General features: G+C 38.9%; 1 protein-coding gene across 1 annotated transcript in view; it reads left to right on the forward strand.

Annotated features, from left to right (window-relative positions):
- Nucleotides 1–916: 916 nt before the first annotated feature.
- LOC126262985 (probable RNA polymerase II nuclear localization protein SLC7A6OS) overlaps nucleotides 917–23,455 on the forward strand; it is a 50,138-nt gene continuing 27,599 nt past the window's right edge. The window contains exons 1-2 of the mRNA XM_049959939.1: nucleotides 917–1,256; nucleotides 8,388–8,522. Of these exons, the coding sequence (XP_049815896.1) occupies nucleotides 1,101–1,256; nucleotides 8,388–8,522 (291 nt within the window). The 5' untranslated portion in view covers nucleotides 917–1,100. The remainder of the gene's footprint in view (nucleotides 1,257–8,387; nucleotides 8,523–23,455) is intronic.

Below are 23,455 nucleotides of genomic sequence, written 5' to 3' on the forward strand. Positions count from 1 at the left end.
TGATCTCTGTTTACCAATACAAACAATTTGTCTACGGTTGCTGAGGAAAGATTCAAAAATGTTGTCAACTTCACTGTTTGTGATTCCGTAATAAACTAGTTTGTTGAGGAGTGAAATATGCTCCACAGAATCGAAGGCTTTGCTAAGATCACAAAAGGTAGCCTGAGCAAATTTTTTTTTTCATAAGCATTAAGCCTTTTTTTTAATCAGGGAGTCAATGGCATGGACTGTGGATTTGCCCTTCCTAAAGAAAAATTGTACCGCAGTAATAATGTTATTACATGTCAGATAATCACACAACTGGGAGTTGATGATGGATTCCAAAACTTTAGATAAAATAGGTGTCAGGGATATTGGGCGATAGCTAGATGGGCAATTTTTGTCCCCTTTCTTGTAAATGGGAACTACCCTAGATAATGTCAATACTTCTGGGAATACTCCTTCAATTAGACATCTATTTATACATTTAGTAAGAGGATATACTACGTAGCCAATTATCTTTTTTAACATATTACAAGAAATACCATATATATCTTCACTATCAGAGGGTCTAAAGTTATTTACAAGAGTTAAAACAACATCTGGTGTGACTTCTGTTAAAAGGAATTTATCGTTCAGGGTGTAGTCTACATTATGGTATTTAATGAGATCAGCAACATTCTTTTGTGGCCTCACAATGCTTTCCCTAATTTGGTTAACAGATTTTATACAGTAGTTATTAAATTCGTCTGCTGAAATTACTACCTCAACTTTCTGCTTGGTTTTGGCCACTGAATTTTAAAAGCCAATCAAATAAAATAAATAAATACAGAGAAACTTAGGCCATACCGAGATCACGTGACTTGGCCGGTTTTGTTGACAAATTGACAATACAAAATAGAGTCTTTGCTATCGTATCCAAGGAGATTAGTTTTAAATCAGTTAGACAGTTATGTTTTTGTTTTGGATTGTGTGCGGTGTGAGGGTGGGGAATATAGTTGAGTGATTCGTGAAGGTGATTTTCATGACCATGATGTGCTGTATTTCAGAAAGTCCTTCGTACGCGTAATAATTACCGTTCAGCCATCGTAAACATACTTTGATTATTTAAAACGCATGAAATGGCAGCCATACTGCGTGTCAAACGCCGTTGCGACGAGGATCCCCACGAAGCTCTATTATTATCCTGCAAGAGACTGAAACAGGATGAAACTCCAGAGAGTAACTCGCATTCTTACACAGCGCTGCTTCAGTTTGCCGGCACGATTAACACACAGGTTACGTCTGTCGATGTCTTTTTCGATATCATAATGTTTGTAGGCCAATTGGTGGCATGTTCTTGTGTACCTTCTAATCTGTTGTCAGCGGTTCGTTAATCAGAACATATAACGAACGTATCAACAACAAAAGTACATCAAAATGAAATTAGCCGAAGCACTGACAAATATAGAAACTGTCAAAAGCAACAGTTTTCTTAATTAGTTTATTTTCCTCCCATGTCGCGCATGTAATTTCTGCAGGGTTATCTGCTACGTCTTCCAGGCCAAGTGTCTGTAAAGGCAGTCATCCCATTCCAGGGCAGTCGCCACATTCTTGACACAAACAAGTCTTTCGCTTTACATCACAGACTACTAATGTCTTCACATGCCCAACCAAGGTGTCATATGTCACGTGCTCCAGTAAGTTCGTCAAAGTAATCACACAAAGTTCAAAATCCACGCAGTACACACATTAACAGACATATCTAGGTGGATGTGGACCTACCCACTTAGGTCGTAGTGCATAAAATTTTGATCTTCCAATATATGATGATGATGTGTAGTTGCTCTTATAAATTGTAAAAGTTTCTTTAATGCTGTGAATCATGTACCTCTTTACTTTCACAACTTTTTGAGCTTCAACTGTTATAGTGTCTTTTTTATTGGCACTCTGTCGAGAACAGTCCCATTTATCTTCCAGATATAATGACTGCACTATTTGAACTTGAGCTTTTTCTACAGGATGATCATAATGTCTTCCAAAGACTCCTTTTACAGACCTCATATTTCTAGATTTGCCTACCATATACTTTGATACTGATGGAATGTGGTTCAAAATTGTTTTCTTTGAAAATTCTCTTGAATAATAGTTAAAACTTGCACCTTTTCACTGTAGGATGCACAATATTCAGCAGCTGAATTGATATTTGTGAAGAAATACTGGCAGGAGGTGCAAGAGCGCTTTGGTTCATTTTCTTCTGAAGATGGAATTTCTACTTTGAAGAGAGTGGTCAGCTTTAATAATTCCTCTGCACTTTCTTGATGCATAGGAGCTTATGACTTGACTTCACTGATCACGGTTTCTTAACAGGACTAACACCTACGTCTGTAGTTGACTGATGCATCATCTGCACCATGAGAGGCTTCACCTTGTTCAGATACTATCATTCTGTTAAAACATTTAGAACACAAAAAGTCGTCAGTGGAAACATCTTAACTTTGAAACAGAGTCATCAAATGAGAACACTTATTCCCAACCTGAACAAAGTCTGTTGTTTTGTTTGTCTTATATAAAACTCTTTTATGGATATGCAAATAGTCAGCACAGTTCACTCTTCTGTGGCCTCAGTCAGAAGACATTTCAAACAGTCTTTTTCACAAAACACATAGCAACTGTGTCAACTGGCAAATTCCTCACGAAAACACAGAATCACTGGATGGTCTCAGATTTCTTAGAAGCCTCTGCAGTAATCAAATTAGCACTGAACAACTACTATACAGAAATGTGCAATGAACAACCACGACAAAGAAACTGACAAGAAACTACAACAAACTATAAGAAATATATGCAACAATTCAAGTGAAAAGAAATAACTGCAACAAAGAAAGTGATAAGAAATAACTGCAACAAAGACTATATAAATAAACATTGTTACGAAGAAATTAGTAAGAAACAACTTCTGTGCAGACATACATTATGCTTGAAAGTTAAAAAAGTGATTTTTTAGAATAAAACCTGTCCAACTTAAAAGTGGAAGCTCTCCTTTACAGAGAATATAGTACTAAATGGTACCAATCAACAGAAAAAAATAGAGCTTTTCTGGATTGGCATTTCTGAAAAAAAAAATTCTGTAAATTATAAAAAAATTCAAAAGGCGACAGCAAAAGAACTTTGACAGATACATCCAAATCATAAAGCTATTATCTTTCAAATAAAAAAATAAAAAAACTAACAAAATATTTTCCAAAATTTGCACCTTTAAAATGGTGTTCGCAGTGTCATATTTGGAGGTCTGTGTCTTGGGGCTGGAATTTTTTTTGGAGAAAACAAAAAAATATGTTTCTTACTTACTCCTGAATTTTTACATATGTTAAATTCAATAACATCTGAGACTATGAAGGTAACTCCCCTGCCTGAAGTGATATGGATTATGCCTATAGATGTCCTTCAGTTAGTTTCAGTTTCAACTAATCCCCTTGTGCATAGTACTGTACATTATTAAACTCTAAGCTTCATCTACATCTGTGTTCTGCAAATCTCTGATGTTTGTGGTAGAGGGTATTTCCCCTTGTACTGGTACTACATATTAGGGTTTCTTCCCATTCAGTTTGCATATGAAGTGTGGAAAGAATGACAGTTTAAATGTCACAGTGCGAGCTGTAATTAATCTAATCTTGTCTTTGTGGTTCATATGGGAGCAATATGTAGGAGGTTAAAAAGTGTTGCCACAATATTCATGTAATACTGGTTCATGAAACTTCATAAGTAAGCTGTCATGGGATGGGTGACATTTTGTCTTCAACCATCTGACAGTTTTTGCTGTTTGTATCAAAAGAAAAAATTTCAGAAAATCATGCAGTTACAAAGTGAAGGAACAGCCAGCTATTACCTTCAGGTGGTGAAATTTCAGTTCTGGCAATAGACGTATTTAAAGATGAAAACATTGATCCTATCTTTTGGAATTATTAGTTTCTCGTCAGGGAGGAAAGGGGGATAGATTGGTAAAGCTTAGAATGGTGGTTTGCTCGATTCTGAATGACCTGTTGCTCCTTCCTTATCTTCAGCAATCTATCACTGCCCCCTTCCTGAAGGAGGAACTTAATACTCCGAAAATCTTAGATTTTATGTGTTTGTAGGGCAGTATTGAAAATCAGGTTTTCCAGTTTTTGACAGTACTGAAGTTCAGATTTTCTAGCTTTTGACAAGATTCTCCCTTGAATCAAAAAGCCTCTATCTCTTGTCCTGCCTTTCTTTTTATATTTTCATATCTTCTACTAGTTTTATTAGGTTTGTGTTCCACACACTTATTAAACATTCGGGCACACAGGGGTTTTACAGGAACTATCCTTTGAAGACATATTGCATTTTCCCAGTATGCTGCCAGTGAACTAAATTGTGCAACTTGCATTACCTACAACTGCACTTTCACGAGAATTCCTTTTCATATCCTTACAATTTATTACATTTAGGTATTTGTATGTGTAGATTTATTCCAAATGTGAATCATTGATATTCTGGCATAGGATACATTGACAATCTTTTTTGCATTTTTTAGGGTGCACAGTTATAAATTTCTGAAGATTTGAAGTGTGTTGCCAAGCTTTCCATCATTTTGAGCTTTTATCAAGATCTGCCTAGATATTTGTATGGCTTTTTTCAAATAATACTCCATGACAATAAGGTGCATTATTTGCAAAAAGTCTGTGATTACTATTAATATTGTCTGCTAGGCAATTAATAATAATATTGTCTACTAGGTCATTAATATACAACATGAGCAAGAAGAGCCACCATACATTTCACTGGAGTTATTTGGCAGTAGTATTTTCAAGTTAATTTTTTAACCTTATTGTAGTGTGTCTCCAAACGAAACATAACCTTTTCTTGCACAAAAACACTTGCTCTTTCTGATAAATAAATAAATAATGTAGGAGATGATGATGTTTAGCAGTATGACATCAGAGTATGCACAAATTTGATAAAAAAATGTGATGGCATGTTTACATATTAAGAACATCTTGAATACTTCACAGCTAGCCTTTTCAGTACGGTGAAACTGATGACAAGTAACTTCTCTGTGGAACTACTAATGGACACACCATACACTTCATTTATCCAACATTATTTTAGTTACAAAATGATACAAAAAGTGTTGCAATTGATTTTTTCCCACCTCTGACCTCATGACAGATGAAATCGCTAATTACATACTCTTGAAATTTTAACCTGCCGGCCGGAGTGGCCGAGCGGTTCTAGGCGCTACAGTTTTGAATCGTGCAACCTCTGTGGTCACAGGTTCGAATCCTGCCTCAGGCATGGATGTGTGTGATGTTCTTAGGTTAGTTAGGTTTAAGTAGTTCTAAGTTCTAGGGGACTGATGACCTCCGATGTTAAGTCCCATAGTGCCACAGCCATTTGAGCCATTTGAAATTTTAACAGTGAAAAGAGCACAAAATGCTGTGCATCTGACCCAGATTACACCTTTTGATAACATATAGTTTCTATTTTAAGCTGTCTTAACATTATACTCTAACTTTATAGCTCACACAGCATTTTACCACTCCTTACTAAAAGTCTTATAAAACCTTAAATTTTTTTATATCTTGAACTCATATTTTAGTTTAGTTTTGTTCTGCACGGGGCAGTTGTGCAAAATTTCATCAAAATTGGATGTGATCAGGTGGGGACCACTGATCTACTTGGTGTGACTTCACCAAATAAGGAATTCTTTGAACCAGTTGATCAGTTTTGCACGTAAGACTGTTGAAGACAGTGGCTGGGGGGGAAAGCAAAATAAAGAAACAAAAAAATGAAAATGGTTTGGTGTGATTTGGTAAACTACACAGAGATTACAAAACTAAGTTTCTGACATGCCTGAAATGTGAAGTTTACAATTGGTTTGTGTTACCTATTTTGAGTAATGACAATAAATTTGGACCTTTTTGAAATGCAAAAACCATTCAAAATTTAAATGTGCTCATTGAACAAAGGAGAGATGAAGATTGAGATTCACTTGGAGAAAGTGGAAACAAATAAGTGGACCAGGAAAACAGATTGGGTTGGAAGATGAAATGTCAAATCAAGGATTTTGGTCTGGAAGAAGGGGGGGGGGGGGCGTGATCTCACAGAAATTTTGTATCACTGTGTCATCTCAAATTCTTAGAGTAAGCAAAGTTGTTTTCTTAACTTATTATAATACGAACTACAATAGTGGCAAAATTTTCAAAACTATGATATATGAAAGCTATGTTGCAAAGATTTGTGTGTGCGTGTGGGGGGAGGGTGGTGGTGGTGGTGGGGGGGGGGAGGGATGGAGAATTAAAAAGAAACAGATGTAGTTGAGGAGGAGAGGGCTGCAGTTCCATAACCCTCTCCCACCACCCTGAATTTTCCTCTGGTGACAAGTATCTACATGTACATGTCTCTCTGCAATTCACACCCAAGTGTTCAGCTGGTAGTACATAGAATTGCTTCCAGACTATTTCTCGACCATTCCACTCTTGGATGACCCATGGGAAAAATTAACAGATAAACAGTTACGTGTGAGCTTTGATTTCTCTTGTTTCATTATGATGGTCATATCTCCATATGTAGGTGGGAATCAACAAAATGTTTTCGCATGCAGCATACTAAGAAAGTTGGTCATTGTAATTTAATGAAAACATCTTGTGTATTGAAAAATGCTTGTGTTTTAGTGATTGTAACCTCAACATACGTATCATATTCATGACACCATCTCCCCTTTTATGCGATATTCCATAATGATGTCTGCCAGCAAATATGTTTGGCAATACTCCGAAAGAGGATCGACAGGTATAGTGTAGGCATACTGTTTAGTAGATTTGTTGCATCTTTCAAGAATTCTGCCAATAAAATGTAGTCTTTAGTTCACCATCCACACATTCTCTTTGTGATGGTTGAGTTGAAGTTGTTTATAATTGTAATCCTTGGGTATTTACCAAAATTGGCAACATTTAAATTCAGGTTTTTTATTGTGTGACTGAAATTTAATGGATTTTGTTTTGTTCTTAGTACTCACATGGAGGACATCAAACTTTTTATTGTTCAGTTTCAGACGCCAATTTTTGCACTGCACAGATATCCTGTCTAAATAATTTTACAATTTGTTGTGCTCCTCTTATGATCTTACTTAGGCAGTAAATGACAGCATCATCTGCAAAAAACCTAAAAATGTGGCTGTATTGTCTCCTAAATCATTTATATATGTCAAGAACAGCAGAGGGCCTATAACACTTCAATTGCACTCCTCTTTCACTAGATGCCTTCCTTTCAGTTACTACCAATTGTGTCCTTTCTCACAAACTCAGTTGGGTTCCTTAGGCACCCGCTTTGATTAGAAGCCACTGATTACCTTATGTGACCAAAGAATCAATTGTGTTTTCACAAGAACAGTATTTTATAAATTTATGCTGATAATGTGTCGGTAGATCATTTTTTTGCAAAAGTATTTCATAACATTGGAACACAGCATACTTTCCAAAATTTTAATGCAAATTGATGTCAATGATGTGGGTCTGTAACTGAGCAGATGACTTCCACTTGTGAAAGGAATGTGATAGACATACAATCGGCACAGGACGACTTGCCGTTATTAAGTTTCTTTGCTACGCTGAGGGTATATAATTCTAAATTACTCATATTGTGATCTGTTTTTTATTTGAATTCTGGGATATTGTGAATGGATGAAAGATGGACCAAGGAAATTGTTTGCTGGATTGCAGGAGACTAGATAAAGAGTGGAGCTGTGACCTGATGTATCTCTGAATGTCCTAGTACATGTAAAAGTCAGGAAAAAGCTTTAATCAGCCATGGATGTCAAATGACTGATGATAATAATAGGAGTAATAACAATAAACACACAGTATACAAATTTGTTTTATTTTACAATTCTCAGTAATGGGGAAGGTGCCGGTCATGGCATATTGCCAGTAACCAGTTGACCTATAAAGATTTGGGGAAGTTATGTAGAACAGAATGGCTGATAGCACTAGCTACTACCAAAACTTTAATGAGATAGGTGTATCAGAAATCTTTGAAGCAAAATTTAGTTCCCAGAAGAAAGTGTGAAATCTTCTCTCTCTCTCTCTCTCTCTATTGAATCAGATGGAAGCTAAACAAACCATTTTGGAATCAAACAATGGAAAATCCAGCAGGATGAAATGTAACAATATTATGAAAAGGAAAGCCACTACTCATCAAATAGTGGAGATGCTGAGTCAGCATCTCTGCTACATTTTGGAATTAGGGTTTAATTGAAATGCTTCATTTCTGACAGTGTAGTGGCACCACTAGTTTTATATACTATATACTGCTCTTTAAGTATTAATTTTAATATTAAAGAATGATGAAGTAATGTTGCATTTGTGGTATAAACTTTTACTGATGTAATTTTATTTCTATAAATTTAGGAAGAAAATGTGGCACAGCATATACTCAAGAAATCAAAGAAGTCCATTCCCAGGACATCAAAGAAGCATGTCACCAACATACTAGAGAAACTTCGTGCAGAAAGCAAGCAAATATCACAAGAAAACAGATTTAAGGTAATTAGTGTTTTTTGTTGTGTTTAGACTTATCTAGTACTTCACTGTTGGAATAATTTTTTGTAACAGAACAAGCAAAGCAACTTACTTCAAGCATAAATGACCAGGTGCTTCTCAGATTCATTATATTGGTGAATCTGTTCTTCTTGATGTTATACAGATGTTGATGGTAACTCCAGTAACAGTCTAGTCCCCATGCTTTTGTATTAAGTTCACTATTAAACAACATTATTTAAACTAAATAATTACCATCTTCTCCATCTGAAATGCTCTCACCATTTCAGCCTTGCCACTCATTGAACGTACATGGTGTCTGTCCTAAGGAGGAATGGTCAGTATTCATGGATACGACAGCAATGACCATTTGAAGCAAATATCTTCATGCGGCACACATGCCTTGTTTTGAATGGTTTCCGGGGCAAAACATAGTTAATGTACATTGGTACTTATTTTCTGTGTTATTCAATATCTTGTCTGGGTTACACATGTACAACAGCTAGTAAGCATTACAATATGCATTTTACAAAGTGACTGTTGAAAACTACGTATTTTTAACACATTCACCTTTGTCAACTTCAATGCATTTGTGAACATGTTGTTCTGCTTGTGTTGGTCCCTCTACACATTTCCTAATGAAGGCAGCAGCGTCCTTGATGCAACCAAACAGTTCATCTTGCGTATTCACCTTTCTTTTGTACTGCTCATATTTCATCCAACCTCATAAACAAAAATCTAATGGTGTAAGTTGTGATAATTTTGCAGACCAGTTAATTGCACTACCACCACCAATCCAGCGAGTAGGGTAAGTGCAGTTGAGAAGTTCCATTACTGCCCTGGTAAAATGTGGAAGTACATTGCAGTCCGCGTGGCCAAAGAAACACCCTCAAGTTATTTAACAAGCGAATTTTCCAAAAAATACAAGACATTCTGTCCCATCATTTGCTCTTCTAAAATGAGTGGAGCTATTAACATATGCCATGTCAAACCTTGATGAAAAAACAAACTTGAAAATTAGTTTCCACTGCAGCATGTATGTTTTCCTGCGACCATCGATGATTGTTGAGAGAGTTGTTGATTCCATTCTGTGTAAATGTGGCTTCATTAGTGAACAATATTAATGCAAACAAATGCAGATTATCATTTAGCCAATGACAAAATTCAACTCTTGTGGTGTTGTCATCTATGTGAAGATTTTGGACATGCTGTACGTGAAATCGATACAAGTTGTCCGTATGTAATGTTCATCATACACATGTCTGTGAGTCATTGATACATATAAAAAGCCCCTGTGTGTTAGTAGTAGGACAGCACTGCACCATTACAGCACTATGTTGCTGTTTCTGCACAGGTTATGGAACTACGCATTCAGAAGAAAAATGGGAACTTGGAAGAGTACCTGTTTCACACAATGTTCTGAGAACTTTGGTAAAACTCTATGATCACGAATTTTATGTTTGAGAAAGCGCTGACGGTATTCTACAACAGCAGCAGGAGCACTACCACTGCAGAAGTTGCAAACATACACCATATTGGTGTGTTCTTCATTAGCTGCATTTTAGCTAGCACATGTACAAACGGAGTTAAGCAATGCTCCTCTATGGTACACTCTCAATCCCTCACACTATTTCACTCATGACACACCATGGACAACTGCATGTTGAACAGGCTAGTTTAATGGCAAAAGACGTCCTGAGCAAATAGATTGAAAGGTAGGTTGGGCTAGAATAAAATGTCAAAGAGGCTGAATTGGTAAGGCACTCATGTACACACCTCTAACCCAAAAGCAAATCTAAATTAAGTGTGTTCTTCCTCAGAAACCATTTGGAATAAGGCATATGTCCATATGAAGTTTCTTGCTTCAAACAAGTGTTCCTGTCATGTCTCAGAATATTAACCATTCCTCCTTGGACACACTGTAAGTCTGTACAGGTACAGATATGCCACATAAATATAAAACAAGTCTCACCATAGCCTTCATTTCTCACATTTACTCCCTCAGCCTGGTTCAAATTTAGATTTCCCACACCACCTGAGGTACACCCAGGATGTTTTTTCATCTCAAATGCAACAAAGGATATTGACTGTCATCACATATTCCATGCTGGATTTTCTCATAATCTTCAGCTAATAATATGTAGAGGTTGCTCCTGTCATGGTGCACTCCTATTCAACGGGCTATTGGCTGGCGTCGTCTCACTGCCTTCTCTACTCATGCATTCTTCATCTTCATGCCGGCACTTGTAGTTACACCAGAACATGATTTTTGGGATAGCTTTCAGTTCTCTGAACAGTAGCTTTTCAATCTCATCTGTGCTTGTAAAATGATTGCTCTTTAAGGTTTTATTTTATTTTTGGGAACAGAAAATGTGACAGGGAATCATGTCTGGTAAATATGGAGGCTAGGGCATCATTACAGTATTGTGTTTGGCTATTCACGAATAAACAATGAAATGCAGACCAGTACATTATTGTGGTACAAAAGGCATGAATTACTTTGCTACTAATCTGGTACCCCCTCCTTCCCCCACCCCATCGGATTGCCTCATGCTACACAAGTTGAACTGAACTACTCTTTATTGAACATTCAACCTTGATGCAAGAAGACGATCCAGAATGACAAACTGCCTATTGACTTCTGTCTCGGGTTCTTCGGCCGATGTTTGTCTGATGATTTTACTGACGTTTCGCCTACACAAGTGGCTGGCATTGTCAAAGCTGCACCCTCCATTGCCAGTGGAGAACTGGAGCCGAGCTCGTGGCCGCTGACTATATGCACATGGTAATGGAGACAGGAGCCAATTGACAGTTTAACAAGTGGCCACAAAAGCCTTAACAATCGAGATTGCTTCCATTGGGATGATTGAGCCGTAGTTTTGATGTTGTAACCATAAACCCATATTTTACCACCTGTTATGACACATTTCAGTATTTCTGCACTATTATTGACTTCATTTAGTGACTTCTGTGCATCTTGCATTCGTATTTTTGTTCAAAATTTAGCAGCTTTGCAACAAAGTTTACGTGCGTTTCATGTCCAAAACATCTGAAACAATCTCATGAAATTAACCAATTGATATGCAACATCATCTGTGAATTTTTTTATAGTGATTTGGTGATCATAAATAATTGGTACTTTAACTTTTCCCTCCACAATTTCATAGGTTCATAATGTACTGAGACTGCCAGGGCACTTGTCATTTTCTACATCTTAACAACCTCCTTCGAAATGCTCATAGCACCTTGTGAACCTGTGTTCTGCTGTTAGCAGACTCACGAAAGGCAATTTTTAACATTTCTAAAACTTTGTTACACTTTATTCTGTTTATGCAACAAAATTTAATACAAATTTTCTGATCCATTCTCACACAAAAATAATCACCAATTCTACCAAACCTCATGCAACCTTTTTGACAGTTGACAACAGACTAAATATCTGAAATGGCTAACATTTCAGGAATACATTTCAGACATGTACATAGACAACAATGAAAAAATCACTAATACAACACATGGAATGGCTAAACCCACAACTTATTGAACACATCTTATATGCTGAAGTACTGACTCATGATCCTTACCATTTCCTGTACATAACATATGATAACTATGATGAGTTTCATGTAAAGTGCAACCCTATAATTTTGTAGTAATACGTTATTGAAATGAAAGAAAGAGACAGCTTTTTCAGTGCAGAAAGTTTTAAGTCAAACCATTGACACACAGTTTAAAAAATCAGCAACTATATGACACCATGCTGCATTGACCAAAATTCCACCTAACACCGGGTTGAGAACTAACTAGCATGAGTTAAGAACCACTGCAACCTTGTTTATTGCCAATCCACCTACGGAGGCAAGTTTTCATCCATGTAACAATTGAAAACCTCATTATTACACGCACACGCACAAACAAACAAACACACACACACACACACACACACGCACACACGCAAATGCAACTCACACACACGACTGGCAACTGAAACTACACTTGGATTTTCCACTGTTTGATTTATTAATTGAAACCTCAGGGGTTCATATCTAACAAGTCAGAACTATAGAACCTCTTAATACCATATAGCTATTAGTTGTGTCAAAATGTCATGGCATTGTATTTAAAAATGTCCTACAGATGATAGAGACTGTGTAATGTGTCAGTGCAGAGTTCAGTAAAATAATAGTGATCCTCACATTTAGTGTTGAGTTGAGAGACGAGTAGCAATGCATTTCTTGAGAAATTGGGCTAATTCCATGAGCTTTTTAGTTATGGATGAGCAATCTACACTGTCCTGTACTACCATTATCAATACATTCTCCATGCTCATGTGTACATATAGTTGTCCCCCACAACTTTGCCATTACTTTCTTTACAACCTTCAGACCTGGATTTTTAATGTGCTTTGTCCTATCCTGTTGTGTTTTACAGACTAAAACAACAAGGACTATATTCTTCATCACTGAGAAATTTTCTTTTAAATGATAACATGAAGCCCATTGTGAGAAATTCATGCCATCAGGTGATTAGACGTCAGTCCTAATTCACCCTCTTCGTGAGAAAAGTAACAAAGTGGGTAAATAAATATATTAAAATAATCACTTATTAATAATAAAACTTATAGGTATATAACTATTGTGGCATCTTCCTGCTCTCAGCAGAGTACAACATTATTTTTAAAGAACTGTCAACAAGATGGTGATTAGACCAAATACATGTAGGATATCAAATATGTAAAATAATAGGAAGGGTTTATGAAGGGTTGCTTATGTTGAAGAACTCCTGAATGTTGAATTAATTCTTTCTCACTGAAATTGAAAAGGAAGGACTTTCTGGATTCTCAAGGTCAGTCTTGGAAGAAATTTTCTTTAATGTTTGACAAACAGAGTTGAAGATCAAGGAAGGCCTTCCTCAAGGTTTTTACATTCTGGATCAGTCATTGCACTTTGTATTATCAATTTGGAATTTAGCAACATTGGGTCCAGATAAAATATATGTTTACTGCTTACAGGACAAATACTTGACTGTGACTGACTTAAAAATCAGTCTCTCATTTTCTCTATTGTTTCTCACAGCTTCATTTTGCAATATATACCTTTCACTCAGAAAATGATGTGGTTTTCCTTGCTTTGGCCATAATGCATGTGAGCACCAGTTTCTGGATCCCTTTCATTTCTTATCTTTGTGCCATTTATATTCCAGAAAATAACTTTATGGCTTTACCTTGACATTTGATGCAGATCGAGCCAAGTCTGTAGAACTCTACCTATATCTTCTTCCATCTTCCATTATTGCAACAACTGTTTCTGACAACACAAAAGTCTATGTAATGGAACATACTGCCTATAACAAATGCAGTTTATTGAAATATCCAGAATTATTATGCCATATTTTTATCTGTCTGTGATGTCAGTTGTCACACAAGAACTATCAGAACAAGAACCTAATTTCAGAAGGTGAAGGTTTTTGAGAAAGTTGAGGCCAAATTCTTATCTAGTCTGACAGTCCAATGTTTTTGTGTCTCCACAATAGCCTATCTTGTGCAAGGCTTTACAAAACTGCATAACTACTGCACCCAACACATGTTTGAACCTGCTTACTGTATTCAAACCTTGGTCTTCCTCTACTATTTTTACCCTACACTTCCCTCCATAACCAATTTAACTATTCTCTGATCCTTCAGAATGAGTCATATCAAACTATACTTTCTTTTTCTTCAGTTTTGAACTAGAGCTCCTTTCTCCCCAATTTGATTCAGTAACTCTTCATTAGTCACTTGAGCTGTCCATCCAATCTTCAGTATATTCAGTACCATCACATTTGAAAAGGACCTATTCTTTTCTTGTCTATACTTTTTATCATCTGCATCATTATAAGACTGTATTCAAGACAAATATTTTCACAAAAGATTTCAGACATAAATGTGTACAAATCAAACATGTATTCAGTTTTGTTCTTCATACTGTGATGTGATACCTCTTGGAACAGAGTCAGGGTTGAAATGACCAATAGATTAGATATTGCATTTTTTGCTGTTTTCATTTGTTGTCTTTGCAACCTGAGAACTTTCCAAACTTATGAACTCTAAATGTGTGTTTTGAGCAAGCTTAACATATGAACTGACTTACAAAATTTCCAGAAGAGAAAGTTAAAAGCTAGGATGCCTTGAACTTGGCATGACACGTTTTTGTCAGAGCACTGTGTTCATTCAGCTGCAACAGCCACACAGTCGTCATGCAAAATTATCAGTATTTACTATAGTAAATGCTTTCTTCCAAAAATCTGTTTTATTATAGTTTGGGTATATTGGGAGAATATTTGTAGTATATTGTGGGAATAAAATTCATGTTTACCTTCCCCGTAACTTTGTTTCTGAGTCATTATTTTTGCTGTGAAAGATCATTTACCTGCCTTCAAGTTAACAAGACATTAATTTTTCTGAAACCAGAATTTGCCCCCATTGTACGAGGGTTGGCACAAAAGTCACTGCAACTGTTTTTTTCTTGCAGATACATGAGCAGGTCACATGGAAGCTATGCAAGCATAGCATGTGTTCACAACAACAGATGGCTATGCGATTGCTAGTCGTTGCACAGAATGCACTGTGATATCAGTTGTGTGGCAAGTGTGTTGTGCAAGATGGAAGTCACCTGTGTTGAGCAGTGCACTTACATCAAAATAGCTGTTATCTGAGGAGTAATGCAAGAGAATGTAACAGTGAATTGCTGGAAGCCCTTGGGAATAATGCCCTCCCGTACTGTACTGTAGCATGGTGGGTAGAAAAGTTTCAGCATTGCCGTTGCTGTTGCAGTTGCCATAAATGGCGGACGTCCACTGGGTCCAGTCTGTGTAGGAGTTTGTGTAAATAATTGCCAATCCTCCTGTTCCTCTGGGGTTGGTGTTGGTGGTACCTAACTTGGCTTCAACTGAAATAGAAGAAAAAGATGTTTGCTAGAAAGCTAGCAATGACTGGATCTCTTCCTTTCTGCTATCCAATCTTCTGAGGCACTGAGTATATGCAATGAGTGCAGGCAGGATGTGAACTGATAAGCCTCAGTTCCTTCTTGGTGATGAGATCATAAAGAATTCTTTGGGAGCCACTGAAATTGAATGGCATGTGAGGGAGGGAAGGTTTAGGAGGACCGTCTGCACGTTGCACTTGGCTGGGAGTTTCAGCAAGCATCCTTTATCATTGCAGCCCCTTCCTGTGGGGCTGTTGCAGTAGGTGTCTCTTCTTCTTCTTCTTCTTCTTCTTCTTCTTCTTCTTCCTCCTCTTCTTGGATCTCCTGCTGGGCAACCTTACTTCGGGAAGATGTGCAGGCATTTCCAATTCTGTGGTCCCCACTTCGGCCTTCCGCACTTCTGCAGGGCCCAGGGGTGTGTACACCTTCGTTGCTGTGTCCACTTCTGCCCCATAGTGAGGGAGTGGCAGGGGCTCTTCTTGGAGGTCCTTAGCTCATTCCGCAGTTGCTGCAGATGTCAGTGGACAGCAATGAGCTCCTTCTTCATGATGGCCCTCTTTGCCAACATTACAGCTTTGACGACCACGGTGGCGGTACTTTGCGCATCATGGAGGTCTTCTTTGTGGTGGCATGGCCGGCTCCCCCTTTTGGATGGATGGGGGGGGGGGGGGGGGGAGTAGCAACGTGTCGCTTGGCACTGCCTCTCCATGTGTGGAGTCTGGAGTCCTTCTTCTGCTTCTTCCAGTCCTTTATGTAGCTCCAGTTGCAGTGTCAGCGGTGCCACAGTTCACACATGTGGCAGCAGTGCTTCTTGGTTTGTCACGGTCGCACATATCATGCACCTTCAGACAGTTCAGGCACGCAACTGTGCCTTTGCAGGCACTGGCTACATGCCCTATCTTCTGGCACTTGTAGCACTGGTGCGCCTTCTTCTTAGTCATTCCTGATAACCTTCAGCAGGAACCCAACAAAGGCAGCGATCTTACCTCCCTTTCCACATCCAGCCATGTTTGGACGTGTAGGTGAGCAAGAGGAGTGGCAGGAGCAGTGAATGAAAGTTTCAGCAAGATTGTATTGCAACCAGTGGTCAGCAGCTCTTGAGATGACCTGTCAGTGTGTGAACTAGCTTGTGCTGTCATCTAGCAGCTCCTGGAGGAAGGCAGACAATGGATGCTGCTGAAGTTAGAGAGGACAAGTGGCATCAAGAAACACACCATCTACAGGTTATAGCAGACAGAGCTAAAACTGCACAAAATTGAATCACGATGGATACCACGTGAACTCGTGGAAGTTCATTGGTGAACGCGATATGGAATATTCTTCGATTACCTAGCACGCAGGCAACAGGGTGGTGACCACTTCCTGTTGTGAATAATTCGTCAATGAATATTAGACCGTGGCCTATGAATCTGAACTCAAACCTCAGTCCTTGGAGTGACAGCATGCTGAATCACCAAGTCGGCAGAAGTTCCGTCTGAATCCTTTCCCCATGAAATTGATGGTGACCGTCATGTATGATGTCAAAGGGGTCACTGTGTGCCACTTCATTCCACATGACAGAAAGTATGCACGGAGTACTACAGGGACTTCTGGTGCTACAGATATGACATGGCATTCAGGACAAAGTCTGGACCTTGTGGACATGCAGTTGTACTGCACAACAACACAAAACCACATTAAGGAGAGTGTGTATAGCGGCAGCTGTGAATCTGGGGTTGGGAAGGATTGGTGTATCTGCCGTACTATTGTGACCTCTCACAATGTGGCTTTGATCTTATATAAAAAGTAAAGGAACAACTATGAGGTAAGTGGTTTGTGACAGGAGAGGACATTGCCAATGCTTGTGACAACGGATGACCCGAATCAGACGTGATGTAGCAAATGGTTACATAAATGTGAATGTTGCGGGGGAGTACTTTGAAGATCTTTAGACCCAATTTTGTCTTGTCGACTGTATGTGTGTTGTGCTGCAATTATTTTGCACCATGAAATCAGTATCCTCCTTCACCACCATAATGTTCCCATGTTCTCCAATGTCCACACATGCAGTTCTATTCATCCTTTCATCTGTATATGTCTCATTTTCCAACTGCTCTGGTATCCGCAATAAAAACAATAGTTGCAGTGACTTTCACCCCAACACACTTTGTATATCATGCTCTTTTTCTCTGCTTCATAATTCACAGTTGTGAGTTATTAATCTTTGCTATTTCTGTTTCTACTGTTTTCCCATGCTGTTTCCTTTGTCTTTCACATTTAGTCTCTCTCTCTCTCTCTCTCTCTCTCTTTCTTTTTTTTTTTTTTTTTTTTTTTTTTTTTTTTTTTTTTAAATCATGTAATCAGTTACAAAATTTCAGAATTAAGTGCTGTTTACACTTTATTTATTTATTTTAATTCTGTGCTGTTTTATATTTTCAAATTGAACAGAATTTTTCTCTTTCTGTGTGTAGTATCCACACATCTTTTCTGTGGTGTCACCGCTAGACACCACACTTGCTAGGTGGTAACTTAAATCGGCCGCGGTCCTGTAGTACATGTCGGACCCGTGTGTCGCCACTGGGTGATCGCAAACCTAGCGCCACCACATGGCAGGTCACAAGACACGGACTAGACCTCGCCCCAGTTGTACGGACGACATTGCTTGCGACCAGACGTACGAAGCCTTCCTCTCATTTGCCGAGAGACGGATAGAATAGCCTTCAGCTTAGTCCATAGCTACGACCTAGCAAGGCGCCATTTGTATCAGTGCTTATAGCTTACTAATATTCAAGAGAGATGTATTCCAACAAGAGAATAAAGTTAAGTATTAAAAAGCTACATACTTTTCTTTAGTGCATTTATAAGTCTCATGTTCCAGACTTCACGCCCGTCTGCGTTAGCCTTGCGTGCCCTATCGGCTACTTCATTGTGTCTAGGCTGTATGGTCTAGACACAACATTTTCATTTTTTAAATTATTTTGTGTTGTATTGACAGTAGTGCTAATGTTAGGATCAAGTAAATATTATTAGTTAAGATGGAAAGGAATTAATGACATTGGCTGCATGTCGACTTTGATTTAAATCAATGGGGAAGTTGAAAATTTGTGCTGGACCAAGGTTCAAACCTGGGTCTCTTGCCTACAAGGCAGATGTGCTGACACTGTGCCATTCGGACACAGTGGTCATTGCAGTTGCATGGGCTGTCCTAGCAAGCATCCAATCACATCCAAATTCTCAGCTTATCCACACACTACTGGTACAGTACCCCTTGCCCAGTATCCTCATTACTTGTGGCATCTCACAAATTCCCGTGAGAGTTTGAGTGTGGTGTGCATCTGCACTGAAGTGAGCATTGGCCTTCCTCACTTCAGTTACTATATGTGGTGTCTGTTCTTCCGAACATGTCCAGAACAGACACCACATATAAAGTATTATTAATTATTTTCATGTCATATACTGTTAATTGTTGAATTCTCTGATGCTCCTGATTGAGTGCTTCTGCTGATGTCATACAGTATTTTATTTGCTCTAATGTTTAATAGTTACTTGAAAGTTCTCCTCTCTTTCATTTTAATTATGCTGTTATGTATTTAGTTACTGTTGTGGTCTTTACACTGAAGAGTGGTTTGATGCCCCTCTCCTTACTACTCTACCCCATGCAACTTTCTTCAGCTCTTAATAACTGCTGCAACCTACATCCATTTGAACCTTCTTGCTGTATTCATCTCTTGGTCTCCCTTTACAGCTACCCCTCATTTTCCACATGCATACTGCCCTATGTTACCAAATTGATGACTCCTTCATGCCTTGGAATATGTCCTATCAACCAATCCCCTCCTTTAGAGAAGTTGTGACACATTTGTCTTTTTTCCCTACTTCGATTCAGTACGTCTTCATTTATTACTTACTGTACCCATCTAATATTTAGCATCCTTCTGTAGCATCACATTTTGAAAGTTTCTATTCTTTACTTGTCTTATCTTAATGCCCACCTCTCACGTCTGTACAAGGCTTAACTCTAAACAAATATAGTGTTTGAAAATACAGTTTATTCAACACACCATATAATAGTTAATTATGTTCCGTGATTATAGACTGTAAAGAATATCTACATGTCATTCATTTGTTCAAAGTTCATTGATGACACAAACAATCAAAGCACCTGTATTGCATCAGTGATATTTGGGTATGACTCATATGACTGGAGGTTTATGCAGAGGCACAGACTGTGGCAGTGGAAGGCTGAATGCCTTCGATGTCCTCATGAAATCACACAGTGTCTCAGTGTTAGACACTGTCCCTGAACCAGAGTGTGTCCAAGCTGTAGTATAAACAGGCTTAAGTCTTTTGATAGGTGTCATGACAGAAGAGCTACATATTTTGACATTGAATATTCTGCTGTGTTGAGGTTTTTGAATGGTGTTGTGTTGGATGAAAATCTCTGTAAAGAACTGTCATAGAAAACAAGTAGTTGCTGGGTAGAATCTTCATTTGAAACAGCTGGACTGAGCTTGCAAATCTGCAAGCACAGATCTGATGCAAATTCTGAGGCTTCAGCACTATCATTTAACATGTCACTGAAGAATTCTCTAATTAGGTGAACACTGATTCAGCTGTTGTTGCATTGAGATCTTCTTTGAAAGCCATTCGGAGGCCTAGTCAGACAATAGGGAGACTGTCAATCCAGTGCTCTGCAGCATGGCATCTGAGCAAGGACTTTAATTGTCAATGTGGAGCAGTTCCACAAGACCATTAGCAGAAGTGTGGTATGCACAGGTTTGAATTTGACTAATGCCAACCAATGTTGAAAGTGCTTTAAAGAAGTATTGACTCAAACTGTTTCTCCTGATCGGTGGTGATGCAGAGGGGATTGCCAATCAGGCAATCCACTCTCAAGAGGTGGTCTTGACTAAAGTTGCTACTGTCACATTTTTCATTGGATAGACGTCAGGCCAACAATAGAGATGGTCGACTGCTGTTTTGCAATATTGATATTTTTCTGACAATGATAAAGGTCCAATAACACTGTTGTGGTTATGTTCAATGTTTGCTCGACAAGGTTAAAGTACTGACCAGGAGCACCATGGCAAAATCAAGCTACAGCCAAAGTTTGTCGCAACTGGTCAGTGGACTGCATATTCAACAGCTTCGCTATGCATGTGAAGTGACAGACCTGCACCAGGGCAGCCAGTAGCAGATATTGCACCCAATTACATCAATGGGATCATCATGCAGCCCAGAGCAATTGGCATGACCTAGAATAACCGCTGTTACAGTGAAATTGGTAGGGAACGCCAGTATTTAACTACAGCTAAACCAGCTCATCATTGTTCAGCCAGCTGGGCTGTGTATGACACCCAGTCTCTGTCAGTCGGAGTCATCACTGCAACTCCACCGCTACTGGGTTGCGCAAGAGGGACCATGGCCTGTCTTCCCAGCTGGGCAGCCAACACTATGTCAGATACAGTCCAGACTTAGTCTCCGGCCAATGCCAATGCCAATGCCATGTAGCTGGGACACTGTGACCTAACACAGTGGAGAAGACGTTGATTGCTCCATATCCGTAGCACCTGTGGGCATGTCCTGTCACCTCAACTAGCTTACCTTAGACACCAGCGTAGTGCTCTGTCTCCCGTGCAGCGTATGCTCTCCATTTTCTGTGCACAATCACCTGCATTTGCAGTGCAGTATATTACAAAGGAACACCAGGCTGCATCAGGAAACAGATTGCGCGCAGACATCTGTTTGAGCTGAATAAACTAATAATGAAATTTTGTATAATCACCACTGGTTTGTCTGCAGCTTCTCTACTTGTCCTACATGTCCCTAAACCATCTATGAACCCATACAACATCCACAGAAGACTTGGGTACATCCTGACAAACAAGAGTTATCCACATTCCCCTTCTGCACCATTATACTTTGCAATGGTGTCTGTCAGGAATAGTGCATCTACTGATCCATGCTGTTCACCATCAACATGTTGAATATTGGTAGCAAATTTCACAATGAAGTCCAAATACCACAATTGGCATGGTGATGCCTTGTCTGACTTCTGGTGGAAGGCAAACACAAGTGGCATGTGGTCCATGATAAGAGTGAAATGTCTACTTTCAAGCATATGCCTAAACTTTTTGTTTGAGGACTACACCACTTGGAGCTTATGGTGGTCATACATTGATAAATTTGCTTGTGATAGTGACAATTTTTTTACTGAAGGAAGCTGGACATTTGCCAATCATGTTGGATGCATTATTGTAATACATCTCCAAAGGCAGTTTATGATATATCGACCATAACTGGAAGAGCCCCCCCCCCCCCCCCATCTCCCATGAACTATAAACTTTGCCGATAGTGGGGAGGCTTGCGTGCCTTAGCGATACAGATAGCCGTACTGTAGGTGCGTCCAAAAGGGAGGGCTTTTTGTTAAGAGGCCAGACAAGTGTGTGGTCCCTGAAAAAGGGCAGCAGCATTTTCCGTAGTTACAGGTGCAACAGTCTGGATGACTGACTGATCTGGTCTTGTAACATCAGCCAAAACGGCCTTACTGTGCTGGTACTGCGAATGGCTGAAAGTAAGAGGAAATAACAGCCGTAATTTTTCCCAAAGGCATGCAGCTTTACTGTATGGTTAAACAATGATTGCAACCTCTTGGGTAAAATATTCTGGAGGTAAAATAGTCCTCCATTCGGATCACCTGGCAGGGACTACTCAGGAGGACTTCCACATCAGGAGAAGGAAAACTGGCATTCTATGGATTGGAGCATGGAATGGCAGATCCCTTAATTGGGCAGGTAGGTTAGAAAATTTTAAAAGGGAAATGGATAGGTTAAAGTTAGATATAGTGGGAATTAGTGAAGTTCGGTGGCAGGAGGAACAGGACTTCTGGTCAGGTGAATACAGGGTTATAAATACAAAATCAAATAGGGGTAATGCAGGAGTAGGTTTAAGGATGAATAAAAAAAATAGGAACGTGGGTAAGCTACCACAAACAGCATAGTGAACGCATTATTGTAGCCAAGATAGATACGAAGCCCACACCTACCACAGTAGTGCAAGTTCATATGCTGACTAGTTCCGGAGATGAGGAGGAGATTGAGGAATTGTAGAGGTAAAAGAAATTATTCTGATAGTTAAGGGGGACAAAAATTTAGTAGTCATGGGGGACTGGAATTCGATAGTAGGAAAAGGAAGAGAAGGAAAAGTAGTAGGTGGACTGGGGGAAAGGAATGAAAGAGGAAGCTGCCTGATAGAATTTTGCTCAGAGCATAATTTAATCATAGCTAACACTTGATTTAAGAATCATAAGAGAAGGTTGTATACATGGAAAAGACCTGGAGACAGCGGAAGGTTTCAGATAGATTATATAATGGTTGGACGGAGATTTAGGAACCGGAATTTAAGTTGTAAGACATTTTCAGGGGCAGATGTGGACTTTGACCACAATTTATTGGTTATGAACTGCTTAACTAGATGAGACCTGGATAGACTGAAAGAACCAGAGGTTGTACAGGGTTTCAGAGGGAGCATTGGGGAACGATTGACAAGAATAGGGAAAAGGAACATAGAAAGAAAATAGGTAGCTTTGAGAGATGAAATAGTGAAGATAGCAGAGGATCAAGTAGGTAAAGAGACGATGGCTAGTAGAAATCCTTGGGTGGCACAAGAGATACTGAATTTAATCAATGAGAGGAGAAAATATAAAAATGCAGTAAATGAAGCAGGCAAAAGGGAATACAAACATCTAAAATAATGAGCAGGAATGGCTAGAGGACAAATGTAAGGATGTAGAAGCATATATGACTACAGGTAAGATAGATAATGCCTACAGGAAAATTAGAGAGACCTTTGGAGAAAGAGAATCACCTGTATGAATATCAAGAGCTCAGATGGAAAACCAGTCCTAAGCAAAGAAGGGAAAGCAGAAAGGTGGAAGGAGTATATAGAGGGACTATACAAGGGAGATGCACTTGAGGGAAGTATTATGGAAATGGAAGA

The sequence above is a fragment of the Schistocerca nitens genome, chromosome 6 (assembly GCF_023898315.1).
Source record: "Schistocerca nitens isolate TAMUIC-IGC-003100 chromosome 6, iqSchNite1.1, whole genome shotgun sequence".
Lineage (NCBI taxonomy): Eukaryota > Metazoa > Arthropoda > Insecta > Orthoptera > Acrididae > Schistocerca > Schistocerca nitens.